This window comes from Anomaloglossus baeobatrachus, chromosome 1, assembly GCF_048569485.1.
Source record: "Anomaloglossus baeobatrachus isolate aAnoBae1 chromosome 1, aAnoBae1.hap1, whole genome shotgun sequence".
In the NCBI taxonomy this organism is placed as follows: domain Eukaryota; kingdom Metazoa; phylum Chordata; class Amphibia; order Anura; family Aromobatidae; genus Anomaloglossus; species Anomaloglossus baeobatrachus.
The window spans coordinates 203,601,749-203,624,542 of record NC_134353.1 but is presented as its reverse complement, the minus strand read 5'-3'; the positions used below and the strand labels follow the sequence as shown (position 1 = coordinate 203,624,542).

General features: G+C 42.6%; 1 protein-coding gene across 2 annotated transcripts in view; it reads left to right on the top strand.

Annotated features, from left to right (window-relative positions):
- FHDC1 (FH2 domain containing 1) overlaps positions 1-21,020 on the top strand; it is a 75,975-nt gene extending 54,955 nt beyond the window's left edge. For both annotated transcript variants that reach the window (XM_075347785.1, XM_075347777.1), the window contains exons 7-12: positions 7,483-7,553; positions 7,701-7,808; positions 10,479-10,549; positions 16,270-16,387; positions 16,523-16,687; positions 16,883-21,020. In XM_075347785.1, the coding sequence (XP_075203900.1) occupies positions 7,483-7,553; positions 7,701-7,808; positions 10,479-10,549; positions 16,270-16,387; positions 16,523-16,687; positions 16,883-18,889 (2,540 nt within the window). In that variant the 3' untranslated portion in view covers positions 18,890-21,020. The remainder of the gene's footprint in view (positions 1-7,482; positions 7,554-7,700; positions 7,809-10,478; positions 10,550-16,269; positions 16,388-16,522; positions 16,688-16,882) is intronic.
- Positions 21,021-22,794: the final 1,774 nt, after the last annotated feature.

Genomic DNA, 22,794 nt, shown 5'->3' with positions numbered 1-22,794 from the left:
ACACACACACACACACACACACACACACACACACACACAGTGTGTCCACCCATATCCTGTCCACCGCCATTAACTTGAGAACAGCGGCAGCTATAGGCATAGAAGTGGTGTCTAGGTATAGTAAAGTATCCATGCGCTACGCAATGAAACCACCTATTGCGCCACCTTGTGGAAAACAACAGAGTTAGCATTTTTATCTCGAAAACAGAACGAGAGGCCGGGTACACATATCCGGCTTTTCGCCGGTTTGACGGATGCGGCGCACGCCAGTACTATATACTGTATATAGTACACTGGCTATAGGCATAGAAGACACCATGCCTATAGCTGCCGCTGTTCTCATGTTAATGGCAGTGGACAGGATATGGGAGGACACACTGTAGATAGGTAGGTATATATGGATGGATGGATGGATATACTGTATATTTATTTTTTAAATAGCGATTGTAATATGTGGGAAAAAAAAATAAAACTTCATATAAATGGGTCATTTTTCTGATGATCTGCTTCCTATTACATCAACCATAGGCATGCAGTGGTCAGCTTTATTGCCTACTAATTTGTTGTGCTCATCAATTAAAAGAAAGATAGATGGTTCCAGTTACCTATGGAAGCAGCTCATGTCCTAGATAGAACAAACGGAGTGCTCACGATTACATTTTAACATATCCTTTCCCAATTTTCTCTGATGTTACTCAATATAAGAGGCCAACAGACGTATAAAATGATTGGCTGTCCTCATGGATTTTTGTTCTCTGTATGTTTGGCAGATTTACCTGTGTTCCTATATAGCCCCCTCCTGCCATGTCTATGCTGGGAATGGAGCTGCTTGGTAGTAAGAGCAGTATACACCAAGACCATGAATACACATTTATATACAGGGGAATGTGTAGTATAAAATTCCTTTTTTTAATAGTGAGGCAGAGCGATTTACAGAAGTTGCAGCACACCCATATGTGCACATTAATTACTATGGCGAGTAGCACTTGCTATTGCAAGAGATAATTTTGGATTATATTACGGGTTTGACCCACATTTTGTTAGGGTGTGTATATTGAATGTGGGAGGGTAGAAAAAACTGAATCACACTAAATTAAAAACATTCAAGCTACTTATTGTATACTAGAAGGTGGCCCAATTCTACGGGTATTCTAGAATTTATGTTATATAGATATAGATATAGATATATATAGATGTTGTTGTCTGTAGTTAACAAGTGTTTGTGTAGGGGCTGTACATGTTCTGGGTGTTGTCTGGGTGTTGCGGGGGGTGAGAGCGTTGTTGTATGTGTGTTGCGTGTGTTGCGTTGTTTGTGGAGCGCTGTGTGTCTGTAGCGTTGTGTGTGTTGCGCGGTTTGTGTGGGTGTGGTGTGTTTTGGGGGGAGATATGTTTTGTGCAATGTGTGTGTGTGTGTTGTGTGGTATGTGCGTATATTTATGTATGCCGTGGTGTTTGTGTGTTGGGTGTTGTGTGTGTGCAGCGTTGTCTGTGTGTGTGGGTGTCTGTGTAGGGCGGTGTTTGTGGTTCCCAGTGTGTGTGTGGTGTGTGTGTGGTGTGTGTGTGGTGTGTGTGTGGTGTGTGTGTGGTGTGTGTGTGGTGTGTGTGTGGTGTGTGTGTGTGTGTGTGGTGTGTGTGTGGTGTGTGTGGTGTGTGTGTGGTGTGTGTGTGGTGTGTGTGTGGTGTGTGTGTGGTGTGTGTGTTGAGGGGAGGTGTGCACCTCCCATTGTGCTCCATCCCCCATGCTGCACCAGCATCAGCCTCTCTCTCCTCCCAGCATCAGCCTCTCTCTCCTCCCAGCATCAGCCTCTCTCTCCTCCCAGCATCAGCCTCTCTCTCCTCCCAGCATCAGCCTCTCTCTCCTCCCAGCATCAGCCTCTCTCTCCTCCCAGCATCAGCCTCTCTCTCCTCCCAGCATCAGCCTCTCTCTCCTCCCAGCATCAGCCTCTCTCTCCTCCCAGCATCAGCCTCTCTCTCCTCCCAGCATCAGCCTCTCTCTCCTCCCAGCATCAGCCTCTCTCTCCTCCCAGCATCAGCCTCTCTCTCCTCCCAGCATCAGCCTCTCTCTCCTCCCAGCATCAGCCTCTCTCTCCTCCCAGCATCAGCCTCTCTCTCCTCCCAGCATCAGCCTCTCTCTCCTCCCAGCATCAGCCTCTCTCTCCTCCCAGCATCAGCCTCTCTCTCCTCCCAGCATCAGCCTCTCTCTCCTCCCAGCATCAGCCTCTCTCTCCTCCCAGCATCAGCCTCTCTCTCCTCCCAGCATCAGCCTCTCTCTCCTCCCAGCATCAGCCTCTCTCTCCTCCCAGCATCAGCCTCTCTCTCCTCCCAGCATCAGCCTCTCTCTCCTCCCAGCATCAGCCTCTCTCTCCTCCCAGCATCAGCCTCTCTCTCCTCCCAGCATCAGCCTCTCTCTCCTCCCAGCATCAGCCTCTCTCTCCTCCCAGCATCAGCCTCTCTCTCCTCCCAGCATCAGCCTCTCTCTCCTCCCAGCATCAGCCTCTCTCTCCTCCCAGCATCAGCCTCTCTCTCTTCCCAGCATCAGCCTCTCTCTCCTCCCAGCCTCCCCCAGCACGCCGTGCTCCTCTGCCGACACTCACAGATCCGATCGCATTCACTCACACACACACAAACACTGAAGATATCGCACATACGCGCTCACACTCACAACATCCGGAGATACCACATGCTTCTGGCCATGTGATTCTCCGGCAGGTCCTGGAAGGTCACTCCACAGTATCGCCGTCGAGAAGCAAGCGATATCCCAGGATGTTGTGAGTGTGTGGATGCGATGTGTGTGCGTGTGTATGTTCCGCCGCTGCAGGACCTTGATGCGCTGGTAACTATGCTACCATGGTTACCAGCGTGTCCCGTCCCCCGCTCGCATGGGAGCCCACACCAGCATACGGCGGCAACCCCAGCAATGCGAGGGTATGTGTCGGCGGCGTACGCTGATGTGGGCTCCCGGGGGTACAGTACTCACCTGGGAGTCGTGGCTCCCTGTCGGTTCGGGGAATGCGTGGGGGGGCGGGGCCAGAGCGAGCGTGCATTGCGTGAGGGGGGGCGGGGCGTGGCCGAGTTGCCAATGCTGCAGGGTGCCGGGGCGAGAGGCCAATCCGTGTGGGGGCGGAGACTGGGCGAGCGGGCAATCCGTGCGGGGGGGGCGGGGCCATGGCGAGCCCAGCGGCCAATCAGCTTTGTGTCACCGTAAGGACACAATTTTGGAGACAGACAGACAGACAGACAGACAGACAGAATAAGGCAATTATATATATATAGATATAGATATAGATATAGATATATATAGATATAGATATATATATAGATATAGATATAGATATAGATATAGATATATATATATATATATATATATATATATATAGATATAGATATATATAGATATAGATATAGATATATATATGGATAACTTGTGGAACATTAAATACTGAGTTCATGAGCAAAATTGGGGCTTTTCAAACTTACTATTGAGTCCTCAAAAAAACAAACCAAAATGAGGACTCTGCCTCACCATCTGTGATCAAAAGCCGTAAAAAATAAAAATAATTGCTTAATTTACCTTTTCATTTGCCTCCTGAACACCCCTATAACACTAAAATAAGCCCAAAATTAGTCCATTATGTTACATAGGCTAGAGTCACACTGGCGTATGACTCGCACAAGTGCAAGAAAATCTTGCATTGCACTCGGCCCCATGTGAGACAATGCTGCAGCTCAGATCAGTGAGTTTTTCCTCAGGCCTAATTGGATTGAGGAAAAAAAATTGCAGCATGCTGCGATTGTCTGTGAGTCTCATCACTAGCACCCATACAAGTCTATGGGTGCGAGTGAAACATCGGATTGCATTTGCATTCAGTTGAACTCCAAGTTCAGAGCGACGTACCCACAGGCAGACAATGGAGGAGATGGGGAGATTAATGCCTCCCTCTCCTCTGCAGCTGTGATCAGATCGCAGGATCGGGTCAGAGTTGCAAGATACTCTGTTCACGCTCGCAGCAGAGCAAGAACCGAGGGTCTTTGGCATATTGCATCCGATCCTCTCTCATCAGATGCCATACGCTAGTTTGATTCCAGCCTAATCCAGAGCTTGATGCAGCTATTTTAAAACTGTATGATTTATATTCTCTTTTTTAAGGCACTACTCCTACATGTTTTTGGGGGTTTCTTCAGCACTGGAGTGGTGCTATAAGTCTCACTTTAAAGCATTTTTCAGCTCTTTTGTCTGTGCCACTCTGGTCCCGTGACGCCATCTGGAGCCCTTAAATTCTGACTGGCCGGAAATCAGAAGTTATGTCACAAGGTCTCAATGCAACTCTGAGAGCCAGTACGAGGCTCTCATGGAGTTATTGATTTGCGACCTCCGGCACGCTCCATGAAACACTGGAGCTATCGGGAGGTCACAAATTGCCTGAGACTGACCAGAGCACCTCTGGAAACAGATGAAGACAGATGAGCATAAACACTAAAGTTAAAAAAAAAAAAAAAACAACAAAAACACTGGAGTAGTACTTTAAGTATTTCCTCTTCATCTGGGCCTTGCCATTATCTAATGGGTACCTCACTGTGGCCGGGACACAATTTAAGAAGCACTGAGGTATAGGATGAATGTTGTGCACCTTCTATTAATTGTAACATTTAAAAAATGTACTATTCATTAACCTTACAGATTAATGTGCATAGGCCCGTGTTCACACAGCCGTACTAAAGCTCGGGCCTGCTACATCTACAACTCCATGTGCTCATCCGCTCATCTGCATACTGTTAAGAGGCGCTAGTCGTGTCCTTTTTTTTTTTTTTCAGTCCGTTTTTATATAGAGGGAAAAAATGCTAGTGTCCTGTCATTAAAGACTGAAAATTGAACAGTACACTATACACAGTCGTATTTGAAGATTTTTCTAAAAAAGAAAAAAATGATTGGAGAGGTTAAAAGCGTTTTTTTTTTAATATTTAAATTCATATTGTATTTAATGAAAAATAGGAAATGCGTATCTGTTTGCCACTTTTTTTTTTAACCGCCGACTACCATATTGGGGTGCTAAAAAAGTTTTAAATTGCTTTCCCCCTTTTTTTTTTTTTTTTTTTAATTATATAATGATCATATCATCTTTGATGAAAAAGGTACTAGAAACTGATTCAGACATGTAGTTTTTTTTTTTTTGTTTTTTTTTCTTTACTTTGAATTATTTTCACATTTATTTCAAATACTGCCCCCGCACCATTGGGGGGGAGGGCATTTTAACATATTTAATATATATATTTTTTTTATTAAATTTGATTTCCCCTGCAACTGAGGTTGGTCTATTCACTTTCTGCCTGCTTGGTAGAGCAGATTTATCGTCTTGTGGTGATGTAGCTCCTGTTCTCCACCTATATTCACCAATCACATCCTCGCTGCAACTGGAGGAGGCAGCCCCACCTGTGCTTCCTATTCTGTATACTCCAGCACTGGATTAGCTTGTGCATACAGCAATCAAAACGATAAATTGTGGTGTGGATATAGTCTTCCTTCCCCTACAGCTGCCCAATCTTGTGCAAGCTAATTACTCTACATTTTAGTATGTTCGTGCAGAATAAAGTGCGGGCCGCCCCATGAGGTTTAAATGCTGTGAGCAGTCCACAAGTGTGTGTGTGTGTGTGTGTGTGTGTGTTACTGTAAGAAAATATTTCAGCTAAGATAATTTTAACCAAATTTAGCATGTATTAGAAACTGGCTTTATGATTTCACCCAGGTATGTTTGACATATACTTTTTGAAGCCACCAGTGTCTGAGCTGCATAGGAGACTAGATGGAGAAGGCAGGTCCTCGGTGCAGTCCCCCTCCCTGCTCCCTAAGGCTGCTTTCATACATCCGGTTTTAGCAGAGCCGGCCAATCCGGCTCTAAAACCTATGCAACGGATGCGGCGACAATACCGCATCCTTTGCATAAGTTTTTGACATGCGGCCCGTCCAGTTTTTGCCGCTTGCGGCACGCTACTGAGCATGTGCAGTGGAAAAAACCGCATGCGGCGGCTGGATGCGGTGTTTGGCGCAGGATGCCGCATGCGACGTCCATAAGCATGCATTGCAAATCGCGCCGCATCGGCCGTATGCGTCGCGATGCGTTTTTTTTTTTTTTGCCTGACAAAGAAATGTGCCAGGCACGCCGCACTTCCGGCCGCCGCATCAGCTAAATCTGCCACATGCGGCAAAAACCGGACCGAACGCAAGCCCATGCGGCACAATCCAGCACTAATGAAAGTCTATGGAAAAAAAACGCAACCGGCGGCAAAAAAAAAAACGGTTGCGGTTTTTCTGCAAAGCGCTGGATTGTGCCGCACAGGAAAAAACGGATGTGTGAACGCAGCCTTAGAGTAACAGGTCTCTCCCTATACATACTTTTACTGAGAAAGCTATCAGTCAGTGGATGGGGAGACACCTCTGATAATCCGTCTGTCCAACTAGTCGCCATGCGGCCATGTCCCTGACTTACTTTTAAAGTATAGTTTTCACCAACATACCCGGCTATAATAATGTAGCCAGTGTTGGATACATGCTGCCCATAGATCAATATATCAGCTATCCAATTCCCTTTTTAGGATAGGGCTCCACAGAGTTTTGAGTTGCTGTAATGTCAAAAAGTTAGCAAATGGTAGAATTGTTTGAGATACCCTTAGACTTGTATATTCTATAGGAATGTGTTCAATGCTGAGCATTCATAAAGAAAATGTGTATTATGCATGTGGCTTCAGTAATCTGTAATTATCGGCTTGGTTTGGTGAGTAATATTTTTAACTCTTAAGGACATCATCCAACCGCAATAGTGAAATGAGACAAATTGTGTAGGGAAATTATAAGATTACACCTACAACCATTCTAATGGTGCACAAAGGACGAGTCTTCCTGATTTCAGCTGCCAATTACCGGATAATCAGATGGCAGTGCACAATAGATGACGCAGTGATGCATAACTTAGTCATGCTGACTATATGGAGACCATCGAGCAATGATATATTTGATTTTGCAGCTCCATTTTCTAGTGTAACTTTGGAAACTGCTTTTGTCAGTTCTGCACTATTGTTTTTCCCCCTATTTGAACTAGAAATATGAGAGGCGATGATGCCATTGTAAGTAATGCCAACCACAGCCGTGTTTACTACAGCGTTAGCGCATCCTATATCAAAAAGCATTGTGCTGTCATGAAACCCGTGACTAATGAGCTGGGGATGAATTACAGTTGCCACAGCAGAGCGGAGCGTTGTGTTACACCGGCCCCTACAGAAGTGGGACATGGATATCACAAAAGCATGTGTTGCCTCCAGCGTGATTTTTTTATTCTATTTCTTGCACTATTCTTCTATGATAAGTTTTAGGTGGAGTCAAGTTGCCACAAAGTACACTCACTTTACTATGGTTTCAATTCATAAAAAAAGATATCACTCAGCTCCTTCTTAAGCATTCCTTAGTGATTTGATTTTCTTTTCCTCTCTTAGAACTTATGTCGTGCGAGCAGCTACACTCCATCTTGTACTTGGTTTTACAAGCAGGAAACATAATGAATGCAGTAAGTGTGAAGCCTCCTGATCTTACCATTGTCATGGTCTTGCATAATCCGGCTTGTACCTCCCCAGTCCCCTGTACAATTCCCATTTGACATGGTTTCTGAGACTTTCTATCTCCAGTCCTTACATTGCCTGTGTTTTCTCTCCAGGGTGGATATGCTGGCAACGCTGTTGGTTTTAAGTTGTCATCACTGCTCAGGCTGGCGGACACCAAGGCAAATAAACCAGGAATGAATCTGTTACATTTTGTGGCTCTGGTAAGTGTTGTCCAGTTCTGGATATTTTTTAGTTTCAAATATTATATTGATATTTCAACAATACAATATAAACAATGCAAATAATACTTTCCCCTATCCGGGGTTACTATAAGTGAAAGCACTTATTATGAGAAAAATAAACCAGAAGGAAAAAAAAAGTGAGAAAAAGACAAAGAATCTAGTACAAGCTACTGAGAACAGAGAGCGGTATAAAGAGAATAGACTGAGAGAGTATAGGGAAAGAGGGAGAGGGGGGAGAGTTGACCTGCACCTATTCCGTTTCATCGTCAAGGCTACATATCCATGGGCCTCTTAAGGAGGGAGTGGCTCATGGGGATAGGCGCAGTACTTGAGAAAGATCGCTGCCACTATCCTGATGGGAATCTACCCAGGTAGTCCATACGGCCAAAAATATTCCACGTTGTCTGACCGTGTTGCATCTATACGCTCATATAACATTATCTTATCAAGCCGATCCCTTACTGCCTGAATCGATAAATGAGAGGTTTTCCATCTAGAGGAACGGTGAATTTTTTTTTGCTGCCATAGTAATGTAGCAAAGGAGACTATGATTTGTTGGATAGTGCCACTGGCTTATCTCCTAATGAAAGGGTGGGTGGGCCCAGATGTACATTGCTTCCCAAGGTATTGTGGATTAGCTGCTTTAGGCCCCCTTCACACACGTGTCTCCGGAGACATGTGCTGGAGACACGGGCACATGTAAACCCATTAAAATCAATGGGTTTATGTGCACGCACGTGTGCAGCCATTGGCCCGTCCCTCCGTGTGGAGCAGTCGTGAGCCCGTGTGCTCCACACGGATGCATGTCCGTTTTTCTCCGGCAGCACGGGTGTCACACGGCCCGCATACGGACCATATGGATGTAGTGTGGATGCGGTCCCGTGTGACACGCCGGAGAAAACTCACGTGTCAGAGAAAAAAATAACAAATCTTTACTCACCTTCTCCTGCCTGCAGTCTCTGCCGCTGCTGTCCCTTGCTTATAACCGCCGCTAATTATGCTCATTTAATATTCACTTCACTGCGGCTGGAAGCAGCAGCAGCGGGGAGTCGGCAGGACCGGAGACCGAAGATCAGCACCACGGACAGCGACTCCAGGGACAGGTGAGTTGAAAGTTCTCGTTCTCTGTGTGTTATCACTGAGAACACACGTAGGCAAAAAAGTGTTGTCAGCTCACCCCTCTTCACTCCTGGACTCCACACTGATGCACAGAATGCCCTGGCCCGGGCGGAAGGCACATTCAGGAAAGACGAAGATCCAGCATCATGGAGAGTGAAAAAATAAAACTTGCATTTTATTGGAATTATTAAAAACAGATATTCATCCAGTGGGCATAGAGGCACAAGTAATATAGCAGCTTATCCGACGCGTTTCGACCAGAGTGTCTTATTCATGGTATGCCATGAATAAGACTCTCTGGTCGAAACGCATCGGATAAGCTGCTATATTACTTGTGCCTCTATGCCCACTGGATGAATATCTGTTTTTAATAATTCCAATAAAATGCAAGTTTTATTTTTTCACTCTCTATGATGCTGGATCTTCGTCTTTTCTGAGAGAACACACGTAGTGCCATAAACACGGCTCACGGAGGCGAAAAAGCACCTTTGACACGTCCGTGAAACACGTGCGTGATTTTCACGGACGTGTGAGGGGGCCTTACATTGTTCAGAAGGCTTGAGCTCTTGGGCAGTCCCACCATACGTGTTTTATTTCTCCAATCATGCCACAGCCCCTGAAGCATTGATCTGAAACATGTGGGTAAAGAAATCTAAGCCTAGCTGTGACAGAATATGCTCTATGGAGCAGCAGTTTTGGATATTTTTTAAGTACACAATTAATACTCATTACATGGATCTACTGCAACATGTTGGAGAGTTTTAAATCAAGTGATAACTCGGTGTGTAAAAAAAAAAAAAAAAAACAGCAAACAAAAAATTTGTATGAGTTGCCATGTCAGCTTTCATGAATTGGTCAATTTGTGTGCTAAGGCTACTTTCACACATCCGGTTTGAGCCGTGCGGCTCAATCCGGCTGTGAAACCTATGCAACGGATACGGTGAAAACACCACATCCTTTGCATACGTTTTTACATGCGGCCGGTCTGTTTTTTTCCGGTTGCGACACGCTACTGAGCATGCACAGTGGAAGAAACCACATGCGGCGGCCGGATGCGGTTTTTTCCGCATCGCGCCGCATCCGGCGTCCATAGGCATGCATTGAAAAATGCGCCGCAGCGGCCGGATGCGGCGCGATGCGGTTTTTTTGCTGGAGCAAAAAACGTTGCAGGCAACGTTCCATCTGGCCGCAGCATCGGCTAAATCTGCCGCATACGGCAAAAACTGGACCGAACGCAAGCCCATGCGGCACAATACGGCACTAATGTAAGTCTATGCAAAAAAAACCGCAACCGGCGGCAAAAAAAACTGTTGCGGTTTTTCTGCAGAGCGCCGTATTGTGCCGCAGAGCAAAAACCGGATGTGTGAAAGCAGCCTAAGTAACCCAATTTTCCAAGACACCAAAGGTATAATGTCATGCCAATGTTTTTTTTTTTTTATGAATATTTATATAGAGAATCTTGTTTAGGATGTACATTGACAGTAATTTTTATAATGGATTTATACATTATGATCATTATTATTTCTTTAGGAAGCCCAGAAGAAAGATGCTGCATTACTTACATTTTCTGAGAATTTGCATCATGTAAATGAAGCTGCCAGGTAATTAGAATTGTCTTGTGGACGTTCACACATTGCCCTTACTGTCCTTAGTTTATCTATTTATCTTAATGCACTACCTTTGAAAAGTAGAATTTTATTCATTCACTCATTGAACACGAGAAGAATTTCCAATTTATGCTTGGGATAACTGCATATCACTTGAAAAGTGTATATGCATGATATATATTTTATATCTGTGTATGTGTTACCTGTCCCCTACATTAGGCAAATTCAGATGATCGGTTGGGTTGGAGAAATAAAATGGCACAGCAGATATATTTAGTATATTAAGATACAAACCCATCTTGTTGGCTTGGTGTTCTAATATTTGTTTTTCTGACGTGTTTTAAGAGGAATATGTAAAGAAGTAGAACTTATGTTCTATAATACGAGTGTATTTTTTGCAGCTTGTTTACGAAGGCCATGTGCACTACTAAGACTGATTGTAAGGAGGAGCGTGGTACGATAATGTAAAACAGGGTTAGATCTCTACTTTGTTGTATTGGTGCGGACACTGCTTGTATCACTGGACTATACTCTAGAGTGTAACTAATACAGACCATATCGATTAAAGGCGTCTGGCTGTCACTTCTACTGTGCAAACAATAGCCTTTTTGCCCATTCCCTGCTTTCATGCCATGTTGGTGGTAACCTGGTGATTACACCACATGATCTTGTCATCAGTTGCCCCTACAAATGCTGGGTGTGTTCGGGGACTTTGTTGAAGTGGGGGTGGTCACTTGGTGTAGTTACAGGTCTATCACCATCCTTATCGCACGCACATGAGCATCGTGTTCATCTATAGTTTACACAGCAAAAAGATAAGCAGCTGGGTCTTTTATTGGCACGAATCAGGTAATTTATGCTTTTCTCAGCCCTAAATCCAAGTTTTATACATTTTCAGAAACCTCTTTAGGTATAATTGGGGTTTGCTTTGGGGGTTAATAACTTTGTATCCAAGATATGGCAACATTTTTTCACATGAATTCTATTAGTTCTCATGGAATGAGCAATATGTTTTTTTTAATATTTTATATATTCTCATTTATTTTTTTAAGAACAATCATTTCTTATTTGAAACTGGCTGTACCCTGCCAGGCTTCGCTGTGGCACATTCTCGTTTAACGGATAAGAAATGAAACAGAAGATACGTTTCCAGCAAGAGTTTGTCAACGCTTGTTGGTATACAATATTTTTGGTTTTACCATCGGCTGCGCAGATAGATTTTCTGGTTTGCCAACCCTAGAGTATGTAACATACAATTGTCCATGGCTGAAGCAATCCGTATGTGAATATAGACCACACAATTCTAAAGATTGACCCTGAGCTTTGTTGATAGTAGTTGCAAACGACAATCGAACAGGGAATTGCACTCTCTTGAATTGAAACGGTATATCGGATGGAATAATGGGAATTTGAGGAATTAGGACATCTTTACCTTTGTAAGGTTCCGTCAAAATCGTTGTTTCTATTATGTTGCTTATCAATGTTTTGACTGCAAGCAGTGTGCCGTTGAAGAGTTTTGATCGCTCCCAGCATATAACATTTTTTTCCATTCCGGTCACAGAAACAAAATCTGTGAAGGGACGGTCATGTTTTGGACAATCATCTGTCAATTGTGTGCGTGAGAAAATGACCGTCATTTTGCATCTCTATACTGTTGGCGTTGTTCAGCTGTAGCGAGATTTCCCCTCAGTTCCAAACATAGAGCGCGGTTGTTAGTCTAGTTAGTGAACAGTTAAAATATTCTGCGGTTGCGCGCATGCGTGGATCGCGATGACCCAGCATATAGAGCAGTTAGTGTACTGTGAACAGTTGAATTTTTCCGCGGTTGCACGCATCCATGGATTGCGATAAGTGGACCAAAACACTTGCGGGGCTCGGGGGGACATTGTATCCAAATTTGACAACAATTGGTCAGGAACTTTCTGAGATAAGCGGATCTTTACAAACGCACGTAAGATTTTTATTTATATAGATTCTTTGTTACATTTTTACTAGCAGGTTTTGTTTTTTTTCTGATAACATTATGAATGCAAAACTAATCACTTAAGGTGCTGGTAAAGAATCCAATGCATTCACTGTTTTATTAACTAAAACCCAGGTTTATTTTCTACTGTACAGTCATGGCTTGCCAGTGGGATTGTGTTTTAGATTCTATGCCCAAAGCAGAACTACAGAACATGAAAAAGAGCAAGAATTTAACCTTCTTGTGTCAGGTGCTTGGCTTTCCCACATTGCTACTGGGGTTCCCTTTCACTGTTACTATGACAGAGAAAGTCGGGTCAAAAGGCTGATTCATGCACAAAAGCTTAGCTTGTACTTCAGTTCTGAGTAAACTAAAGTCTTCAGAAAAGCAGTACCATGTAAACTGGCATGATGAAAAGCATCAGTCGCCTTTCTTCCATACATCTGCTGTGTATCCGCACTTACCCAGTGCCGAGAACTTGTGTGGTTTTGTCAGTGGTGAGATTGTTCGCCTTTACAGTCTCATGGAAGGTTCACGATAAGTGTTGGATCCATTTCTGCTTATAAATCCTAACTACAATTTGATAATTTTTGTCTGTTTTTACATTTTAGTTTTATCTTTTGCATACCATAAGAAACTGTAACATGGATTACACATCTTCATACACTGTAGGTTAGCTTTAATAACCTGTATGAAATACTTGCATCAATGTGTTAGAGATCAGGTTCAAAATGGTGCAGCATACATTCATTTTTTTTCTGGTTAAAATAAGCGATATAGTATCAGCTTTTCATGCTAATTACTAATACTAGAGCTGAGCAGTTTGATTTGTGTTGCACTGGTCCAGAGTCCAGTCCCCTGGGGCAGCCAGACTTCACTTCTGTGCCTGTCAACTTTACCCCAGCACCCTGGGGGCCTCTGGCTGTGCCCCATGACAGTAGAAATAAAGATCGACCACCATGAATGCCTGGACTGGATACCAGACCAGTGCGGAATGGTTCAAATTGATCCTCTCTGACGAGTGTCCAAAATAGACTACTTTTAGTCTTAAAAATATTGTTTTCATTATGTACTAAGTATTCTATTTATAGGTTTGATATTGAAAATTTTCTGAAAAGGTTATTCCCATCTCCAAGATCTTATCCCATTATGTAATAGGCGTAATATCAGCAAATCCCTCCAATTAGTATATGTAGTATACAGTAGTTGTCCTAATATAGACATGTCTCTTACCTCATGTGCAGGGCATTACAGCTTAGGCATCCATGTTTACGACCACAAGCAACTAACTTAGGCTACTTTCACACTTGCGTTGTGCGGCATCCGTCACAATGCGTTGTGTGACACATGTGACGGATGCATTGTAAATAGTGTGATTAATAAAGGCCACGGATTCCTGTGAAATAACGTGTTGCGTTCTTTCAGTTTTCTTTAGCCGAGAGAGACAGAGCCCCATCATCACCGCACTCCCCGGCACTACTGCCCTCATCATCACTGCACACACGCAGGCACTACAGCCCCCATCATCACCGCATACACGCAGGCACTACAGCCCCCATGATCACCGCACACATCGGCACTACCGTCCCCATCATCACTGTGCACACGCAGGCACTACAGCCCCCATCATCACTGCACACACACACACAGGTACTACAACCCCCATCATCCCCACACACACCGGCTCTACCGTCCCCATCATCACCGCACACATGCAGGCACAACCGTCCCCATCATCACCGCACACATGCAGGCACAACCGCCCCCATCATCACCGCATACACGCAGGCACTACCTCACCCATCACCTCCGCACACACATTGGCACTACCTCAGTGATTTCACCGCTGACAGCGCGATTCACTTCAGTTGCTGCGTGGAGCTCACAGGAGCGGCTGTGTTCTACGGCCGCTTCTGTCAGCTTCATCTAGCAGAGCTGAAAGCGTCGTGGGACCTCTGTGGATTACGTCGGACCTGGAGGGGTAATTGGGAATTTTAATTAAGTGGTGAAAGAGGGTTTTTTTTTTTTCTTCTCTTACACCCGAAAAAAAATCCTTTATTTGGAATATGTGTTTACTTTCACTTACAGGTTAATCATTGGGGGTGTCTCATAAACTCCTGCCATGATTAACCTAGGACTTAGTGGCAGCTATGGGCTGCCATTAACTCCTTATTACCCCGATTGCCACCGCACCAGGGCAATTCGGGCTGAGCCGTGTAGAGTCCCGGGACTGTCGTATCTAATGGATGCGGCAATTCCGGGCAGCTGCTAGCTGATATTTTTAGGCTGGGCATAACGTGGGCCTCCCCATCCTGAGAATACCAGCCTTCAGCCGTGTGGCTTTACCTTGGCTGGTATCAAAATTAGGGGGGGCGCACACAGTTTTTTTTTTTTTTTTTTTTCTTTATTGTACTACACGATATAGACCCGTCCACCAGCGGCTGTGATTGATTGGTTGCAGTGAGACAGCTATTACTCATTGTGGGGGCAGGCCTGACTGCAACCAATCATAGGCGCCGGTGGGCGGGGGAAGCAGTGAATACAAGATGGAGTAATGAGTGGCCGGCATTTTCAAAACCAGCAGAAGCAGCCGGACAGCTGTGCAGTGCCACGCCGCTGATTGGTGAGTATGAGGGGGGGGAGAGAGACAGACATTGACAGAGAGAGACCAGGAGTGCCTTTAAACGATTTACAGTAGAACGTTCTGCTGGACATGCTGAGCATGCTTAGTAGAACATGACGGGAATCCTGCACTGGAATCAATCGCCAAATGCATGGCGACGGAATCCAGCACCATAGACATTCATTATGCCTCTTAACAGAACTGAATCCTGCGGAGTGCGTTTTTTTTTTATTACAGCAACAAAAAACGCTACATGCTGCGTTCCATCCGCCCGACGCTCAGTCCAAATAACGACTCGGCATCGGCCGGCGGATGCAACGCAGACACTTGCGTCGCAGTGCGTCGTCAATACAAGTCTATGGGAAACAGCTATTTTCCATGTGAAAGTAGCCTTACTGTCACTATACGAGTGGACATAACCATGGATACTTAAGCTGCAAAGCCCTGCAGATGAGGTAAGAGACATGTCTATTATGTCAGGAGAACTATACTACATTTCTAATTGGAGATGTTTTCTAATTTTATTACTACGCCTGCTACATAATGGGATAGGATCTTTGAGATGGGAATAACCCTTTTAAGCTCATGGTAGCCATCTTTGCACGTACTGTACTTGGCGACCTTCATTTGACTTTTGTTTTTTTTTCTATTTTATGCCAAGGCAGTAACTTGGTTTACACTGTCCACATCACATTTTGTAAAGAAGGTTTTTGCCTGCAGCCTAAAAGGTTACTGCTGTATTGAACATATGCAGTGATATGCAGTGAATACTCAAGCACAATTTGAACAAAGCATTAGAAATCTATAATAAATGTAACCATTTGTAGCATAGATTAACAAGTGGCTCACGTCAGCATGACTTTACTAACAGTACCACAAGCGTCGGTGACCTCAGAACATATAGCGTTGGTGTATTCTGTGAGAAATTAGTCATTGATAATCCCGTAACAAGCCTTCTTTTTCTGTGAGATAACTCTCTTCCACCCAATTTATCCGCTTTGTGAATTTGACAACCAGGCATGGCTGTGTTTGACATTGAGGTGTTTGGTGAACTGTTCAAACATTACAGGATGATGCCTCAACACAGACTTTTAACATGTTATGCAATTGTGTTTCTTGACCTTACAGGTTGTCTGCAGAAAATATAGAGGCAGAGTTTCGTGCACTATTAACAAAAACAAAAACCCTCAAAGACCAGATCAAGAAGGACACGGAGTTGTCTCAGCAAATGGAACACTTTCTTCAGGTACGTATTGTAGAAACGTGCGTGTAGCGAAGAGAGACCCATTGCTTTTAAGGAAGGTTCACTAGATGAACATAAACCGTATGCTATAGTGCTATAATCGTGACCAATGTTGTGCTTCAATCTTTTGGATCGTAGAATGCAGTGAAAGATGTAAAAGAGTTGGAAAAACAGAAAGTCGAGTTACAAAAGGAGGGGAACACTCTGATTGACTTCTTCTGTGAAGACAAAGAAACCATGAAACTTGATGAGTGTTTTCAAATATTTCGAGATTTTTGTGAAAAGTTTAATAAAGCTGTAAAGGTAACACCCTCATATGTAACTTTAATCATAATAAATTGCTGAATTATTTTATTATTTTTAACTTGCGTTTTGGATACAAAATATATCAATATGGGTTGTTTTAATCATATTTACAAAAATCCTGTTAGGCAAGACAGGCTTATGGGTATATACTGTATATTTTAATTTTGTAATGTTCTTCTCTTATTTGGATAGGAAAATAAAGAGCGGGAAGTTCAAGATCTTCGGCTGCAGAAGAAACAAAAGGAAATGGAACTTAAAAGACGCTCCTGTGTCTTTGGCGAGAATGGAGGATTTGGAAGGAGTAGCAGTGAAAATGATGTGGAGTTGTTAACAAAAAAAGGACTTGAAAATGTTTTGCCATTTTTGCAGCAAAGACCACAAAGTCCATTAAGCAGAAATTCTAGCTCAAGACGATCCCGGCTATCCCTAGGAGTTGCAGCAGATCGAGAACTGCAGATGTACTTGGAAGCACCACAGGATGATAAAACCAACAAATTTAACAGTTTGCCCCGATCTCACTCACACCAGCCAAGACCCACAGTGGCATGGATAGAAACTAGGGAGGTAAAGGACCAGAACATTAATATTATGGACTTGAATCGGACTGAAACCACTCAAAGTACACATCTATTGCCTACTGTACTTATTAGTTTGGAAGATGAGCTACCTGACCCCACTGCCATTTCTAACTTGCATTATAAACAGGAAAAAACAGACAGAAATAACAACCAGCAGCAACTAAACTGTCAGAATATGGTGGAAAGCAAGCACAATAAGACACCATTAAGTCCTCTAACAGTCACTGTAGAGGAACGAGAGCTGGTTAAAAAGCTGCAAAAATTTGATCTACAAGGATCTGGGAACAAAAACACTGATACATGTATCACAGATTTAGAATTTGATGAGCTGAACTTGGGTTCCTTTAGATGTATAGATGATGATAATGATGATGACATGCCATTAAGTAAAACTACCAAAGACAATTCATTTATTTCATTAAGTAATTCAGACAAAACAACGGACTCTCCTGTACACAGCGTTGGTAGTCGGACGTCAGAACACACACATATCTCTGATAAGCAAGAGCATAGGCCATTGTTTTTTGTTGAAGATGGTACAGATAATTCTTTAATGCTAGACTGTTGTGAAAGACAAGATGTGTATGAAAAAGAAAATGTGCAAATTGATGAATCTGATGGTGGAATAGGATCAAATACATCTGTTTCTGATCAGTCTGAATCCTCAGAACGTGGTTCTAGAAAGAATAGTATTTCCAAGGAGCATGCCATGACAAATAAAGATCCCATAGACCTCAAGAGGCATAACTCCTTGAAAGAAAGAATCCCAAGCAACAGTAAGGCAACTGCTACTCGCCCAAGTAACACTGGCACTACAAAACCCGTTCGTATGCTGAATGAGTCTGAGCATATCACAATGAGAAAAGTTGTGCCTATTTCTAAATCCAACAGACCTGGAAGTATAAAACGTACAGAACTCAGGAGTTCATTTCGGGATGAAGCAAAAGCAGATGAGCTCAAACAGATACAACGTCATTCTCTACGAGCAAAATCTGATAATACTCAAAAGTCTTCACCCAGATCTAGTATCACTACTGAGGAACCTAAGTTTCAAAGAGGAGCCAGTTTTACTTCCAACAATGAACGCTTTCAGAGAGATCAGATTCAGAGAAAAAGTTCTATCAAAAAACCAGCTGCAAAGCCAGTTAGAAATATTAGTAAGCCGAAACTTGATGAAACCAAGATCTGTCGGACAACTCAAAAACCAAATCCACCTACTCCAGAAGTAAGAAAAACTCCACCAACCAATACCTTGAGAACTTCATCATCTACTCCAAGTTTTGCCAGAAACACTGTTGCCTCATCTTCTCGTCGTGCAAAGCCAGAACCTCCTGCTCCTTCTCCAATAAAATCTTCAACAATAACAAGGTCAACATCCTTGCGCCAATCTAAAGGAAAGTCTGAACCAATAATAAGGGACTCTACCCCCCAAGAAAATGGAAGTATTGGTACCTTCAGAAGGACCAGTAGCATAAGGTCAAATGGGAAAGTGACAGAGGCTAATAATGGCAAATCTGAGACTACCCAAAAAGAAAAGAGTATTGTTGAAAGATCTTCTTTGAAACTCAAGGATACGGGCAAAGTGACACTAGGTAAAATACTGAAGCCTTTGTTAAAGTAGGTGTTTATTTAAAGAGGCTGCACAATTCGACAAGCCCCGATTTGGGTGAATTAAATCTTCTGACAAGCTGTGCTCAGGCAGTGCAGATTTTTTTTTTTTGTCTATAGACTATGATGACTATTGAGACCACTAATTACTCTTTTCCCGGCAAGTGCATTATGCGGCCTCATGAAGGAATTTGTGTTGATAGTCTTTGAGCTGGCCTAAAAGAGTGCTTAACTGAGATACTGTATCTGCAGTCGCCATTTCCTGAAAACAAATATTTTTGGAGGAACTGTTCAGGACTCTTGTTAGAATATTTTTCACTTTCCAAAGGTAATAAATTAATCGCTAACTTAATGTGGCTGGCTGTATCTTGCTAATAAAGTACTTGATCATGCTGCCATTGGTTTAATGGTGGGGACTCTGCTGGGTGGAGTCTCCTGAATTGATGGCTTTAATAGCCTCGACTGGCACTGGTGTTTCTCTACACTACGAGGAAAGACAAGAGGACAGATCTGCCATGCTGTTACTTACAGAACTATCTATTTTGATTAACACAGAAGTGCCATGTATTTATGAAGTCTATGAATGGGGTCACCTTTCTATATATTTTAAAGATTGAACCTTTGTTGACGGCACTTCATCCATTCATTATGTGCTCACTGTGAGTCTTGCCTTTACTGTTCACACGGGAATTCTGCTGCTAGGCTTCTAACATGTAAGCTTCTAAATGAAAGTCTATACATTTTCCACAACCTGATGGGCAAACATAGTGGAACAGATCATGAATATTGATGTTATTCTGATAATGTTATCTTCTAAGTTGATGTCCATTTCATGTTAGAAATAATGAGGAGAATTAGATCAAAGCCTCTGGAAATGTATAGACAATATGGTTACACTATAATGGTTTGACAGACCTTTTACAGTTTGTTTTCATCTATTTGGCCATTTTACTATCTTAGGAAGTCTTTAAAATCCCAAAGAAATTAAAACTTTTTTTTTTTTACGAAAGCAATTAAAACCTTTATTTACAGAGGAAAAAACCCTCACAAAAACTACCGTCCGAATCTCAAATAGCGAGTGCCAAAAGTATGCAAGTCGCTTAACTTCCAAACTTGATAATATGCCTTTATCACCGATCAATGGGATATGGGATAACTTCCTGATCACTTGAGGATTCTGAACTCTGGGACCCTCAATGATCTCAAGAACTGAGTATCCTGAGAAATAGCCCCATGTAAGTGGTGTGGCAGTTAATCATGCGCACTGCTGCTCTACTCATTTACATGGGAGTGCTGAAGACTAGCTGCTCACGGGTTTCTACTATCTACTATCCAGACACACCTGGTACCTTGATAATGATGGGTTTTCCTCCAGGGTGAAGCCGTAGGGATTTAAACATCTATGTTTTGATGTCTTTTTGCGGTTGAGTATTTTGGATTGCATCCTTTTTTTATGCCCAGAAAGAAAACTTTAGTATTGACTAGGAACATCTCATCAATGGTATATTTAAAGAGAACCTGTCACATAGAATATGGCTACTGATCTGCCAGTAGAATATTCTAGAGCAGAAAAAAATGAATGGACTGATTGTATAGGTGTCTGGAAACAGATTCTGTGTAACTTGTATTTTAATCATTGAAATGTCTGCTCCCTCTGGGCTTATCTGTCAGTGTGGGTTGTTCCCAATAGGGTCTCTGTATGCATACTTACACAGGAAAGGCTGTCCCTAATTTGGACCACCACCTTGACTGCTAAACCCAGAGTGAGCAGGTGTTTAAATTAATAAAATACAAGATATACTGAATTTCATTTAAATATGTATCAATCTGTTCAGCCCCTCCTGCTCTGTAACAAGACGTCCTTATACTGCACAATATTTTCATGCTGACCGGTTCCCTTTAATTATAAATTGGTAGCTCAGACTTTCAACAACCGCATAGGAGACTATAAAACTGAAAAGACAAAAGGCGCAAATGGGGTTTTACCCTAGATAATGGACAAGAAGGTATGAAGGAACTACTCACCTGGCTGGGTTTTAAGTTCATAACCACTATAAAGGCTTGTACACAACTGCCACAGTCCCCATGTGAAGCAAACCGCAGAGAGGTGGAAGGGGTTAACACCGCACTGCCGTGAAGAAAAATAGGGATCACACACAAGTCCTGGACAGCGATCTTTATTCTACATGTTTTGAAGATTTCATGTACATCTGTGATCCTATTCCTTAAGAAGATCATCAAATCTCGAAACACGTAGAATAAAGATCACTGTCCAGGACTTGTGTGTGATCCCCGTTTTTGTTCACGGCAGCGCGGTGTTAACCCCTTCCTCCTTCTCTCTGCAGTAACCACTTGATATACAACTCTGGGATCTTGCTTGGTTGATGTGGAGGCCCATATAATATGCATTTCATTCAACAATAGATTATACATATATTTGAATATACTCTTTACCTGCTAATACAACATACTATGGTTAGAGTTGCGCCAGTATCTAACTATTCGTACGCGCTATACTCCTAACAAGTGCGGTCTAATACTTTCGTTTTCGTTCCAAATAACATGTTCAATGCAAGTCAATGGGGAATACTCACAAAGTAACCCGAATGAAGTACTATTTGTGCGAGTAGCGAATAGCGCGGCATTCGGGTTACATTGAGGTTTTCCCCATTGACTTGCATTGCACCTGATATTCTGAATGCATACACGAGTATTAGATAGTATTCATTATGAGTATAGCGAGTACGAATAGTGAGGTACTCGCTCAACTCTAATTATGGTAATTCAGATATTCATTTTGCCAAAGTGGATAACGAGAACACCTTTTATAAAGTGTACTTTGTCTTTGCACATAAGATCATGATAATTGAGAATATGACACAAATAACTGTCTTTTTTTTAATTAAAGTTGACCCCCCTGTATCATGTTAGAGTATACAGGTCAGGTTTTCTGCCTTGTGGAGGTATCAGAAATACAATGTATATAAAAGCAGATATTCAGGAACAGGATTCAGTGGTAGGCTGTTTGTGTTTTCTTATGTCTGTATATTTACTACCATTTTCTGATGGAGATTTATTTAAGTATGTTTAATAATGTAAATTTGTATACTAGAAGGTACAATGTACATAGCCAATATGTATTTAAAGGATCTTTACATATTTCAGAATAGTTTGCTAATAAATTTCTCAACTGAAGTAGTGTTTTGTCTTTTTTTGTATAGTTCTAGTGGTACTAGCAACAGCCAAATTGCAAAAAAGTAAAAGAATACAGATCATAAGTTAAAGGTTAGACATTTTTCCAATTCAGTTGAAAAAAATTAACTCAAGAAATTGACTGTATTAACACATCTCAAACAATTTGAGCTAGGGCCTTATGTACCATTGTATAGCAACCCCATAGTCTGGGAAGTGAGGAGACTAGAGTTGAGTGAATACCTAACTAATCATACTCGCTATACTCAACGAGTACTGTCACTTATTCATTCCGAATAGCATGTGCAATGCAAGTCAATGGTGAATACTCGCAATGTAACGAGTAACCCGAATTCCATACTATTTGCTACTCGCATAAATAGTACAGCATTTGGCTTACTCATTACTTTGCGAGTTTTTCCCCTTTGACTTACATTGCACACGCTATTCGGAATCAATATGCGAGTAGCAGACAGTACTCGTTAGGACTATAGCGAGTACGAATAGTTAAGTACTCACTCAACTCTAGAGGAGACCCAATTGCTGGAATTTTGGGAGAGTAATGTTGTACCATTCTTGAACAATTAGAAATGTGCTACAACGGTCTTGGGTTCAACATTCCAAATTTTATAATTTCATAATTCACCAAAGGTTTTCTATTGCTGAAAAGTCTGGACTGCAGGCTGCAAATTCATCATCCAAACTGTTCTTCTCTGACGCCATGCT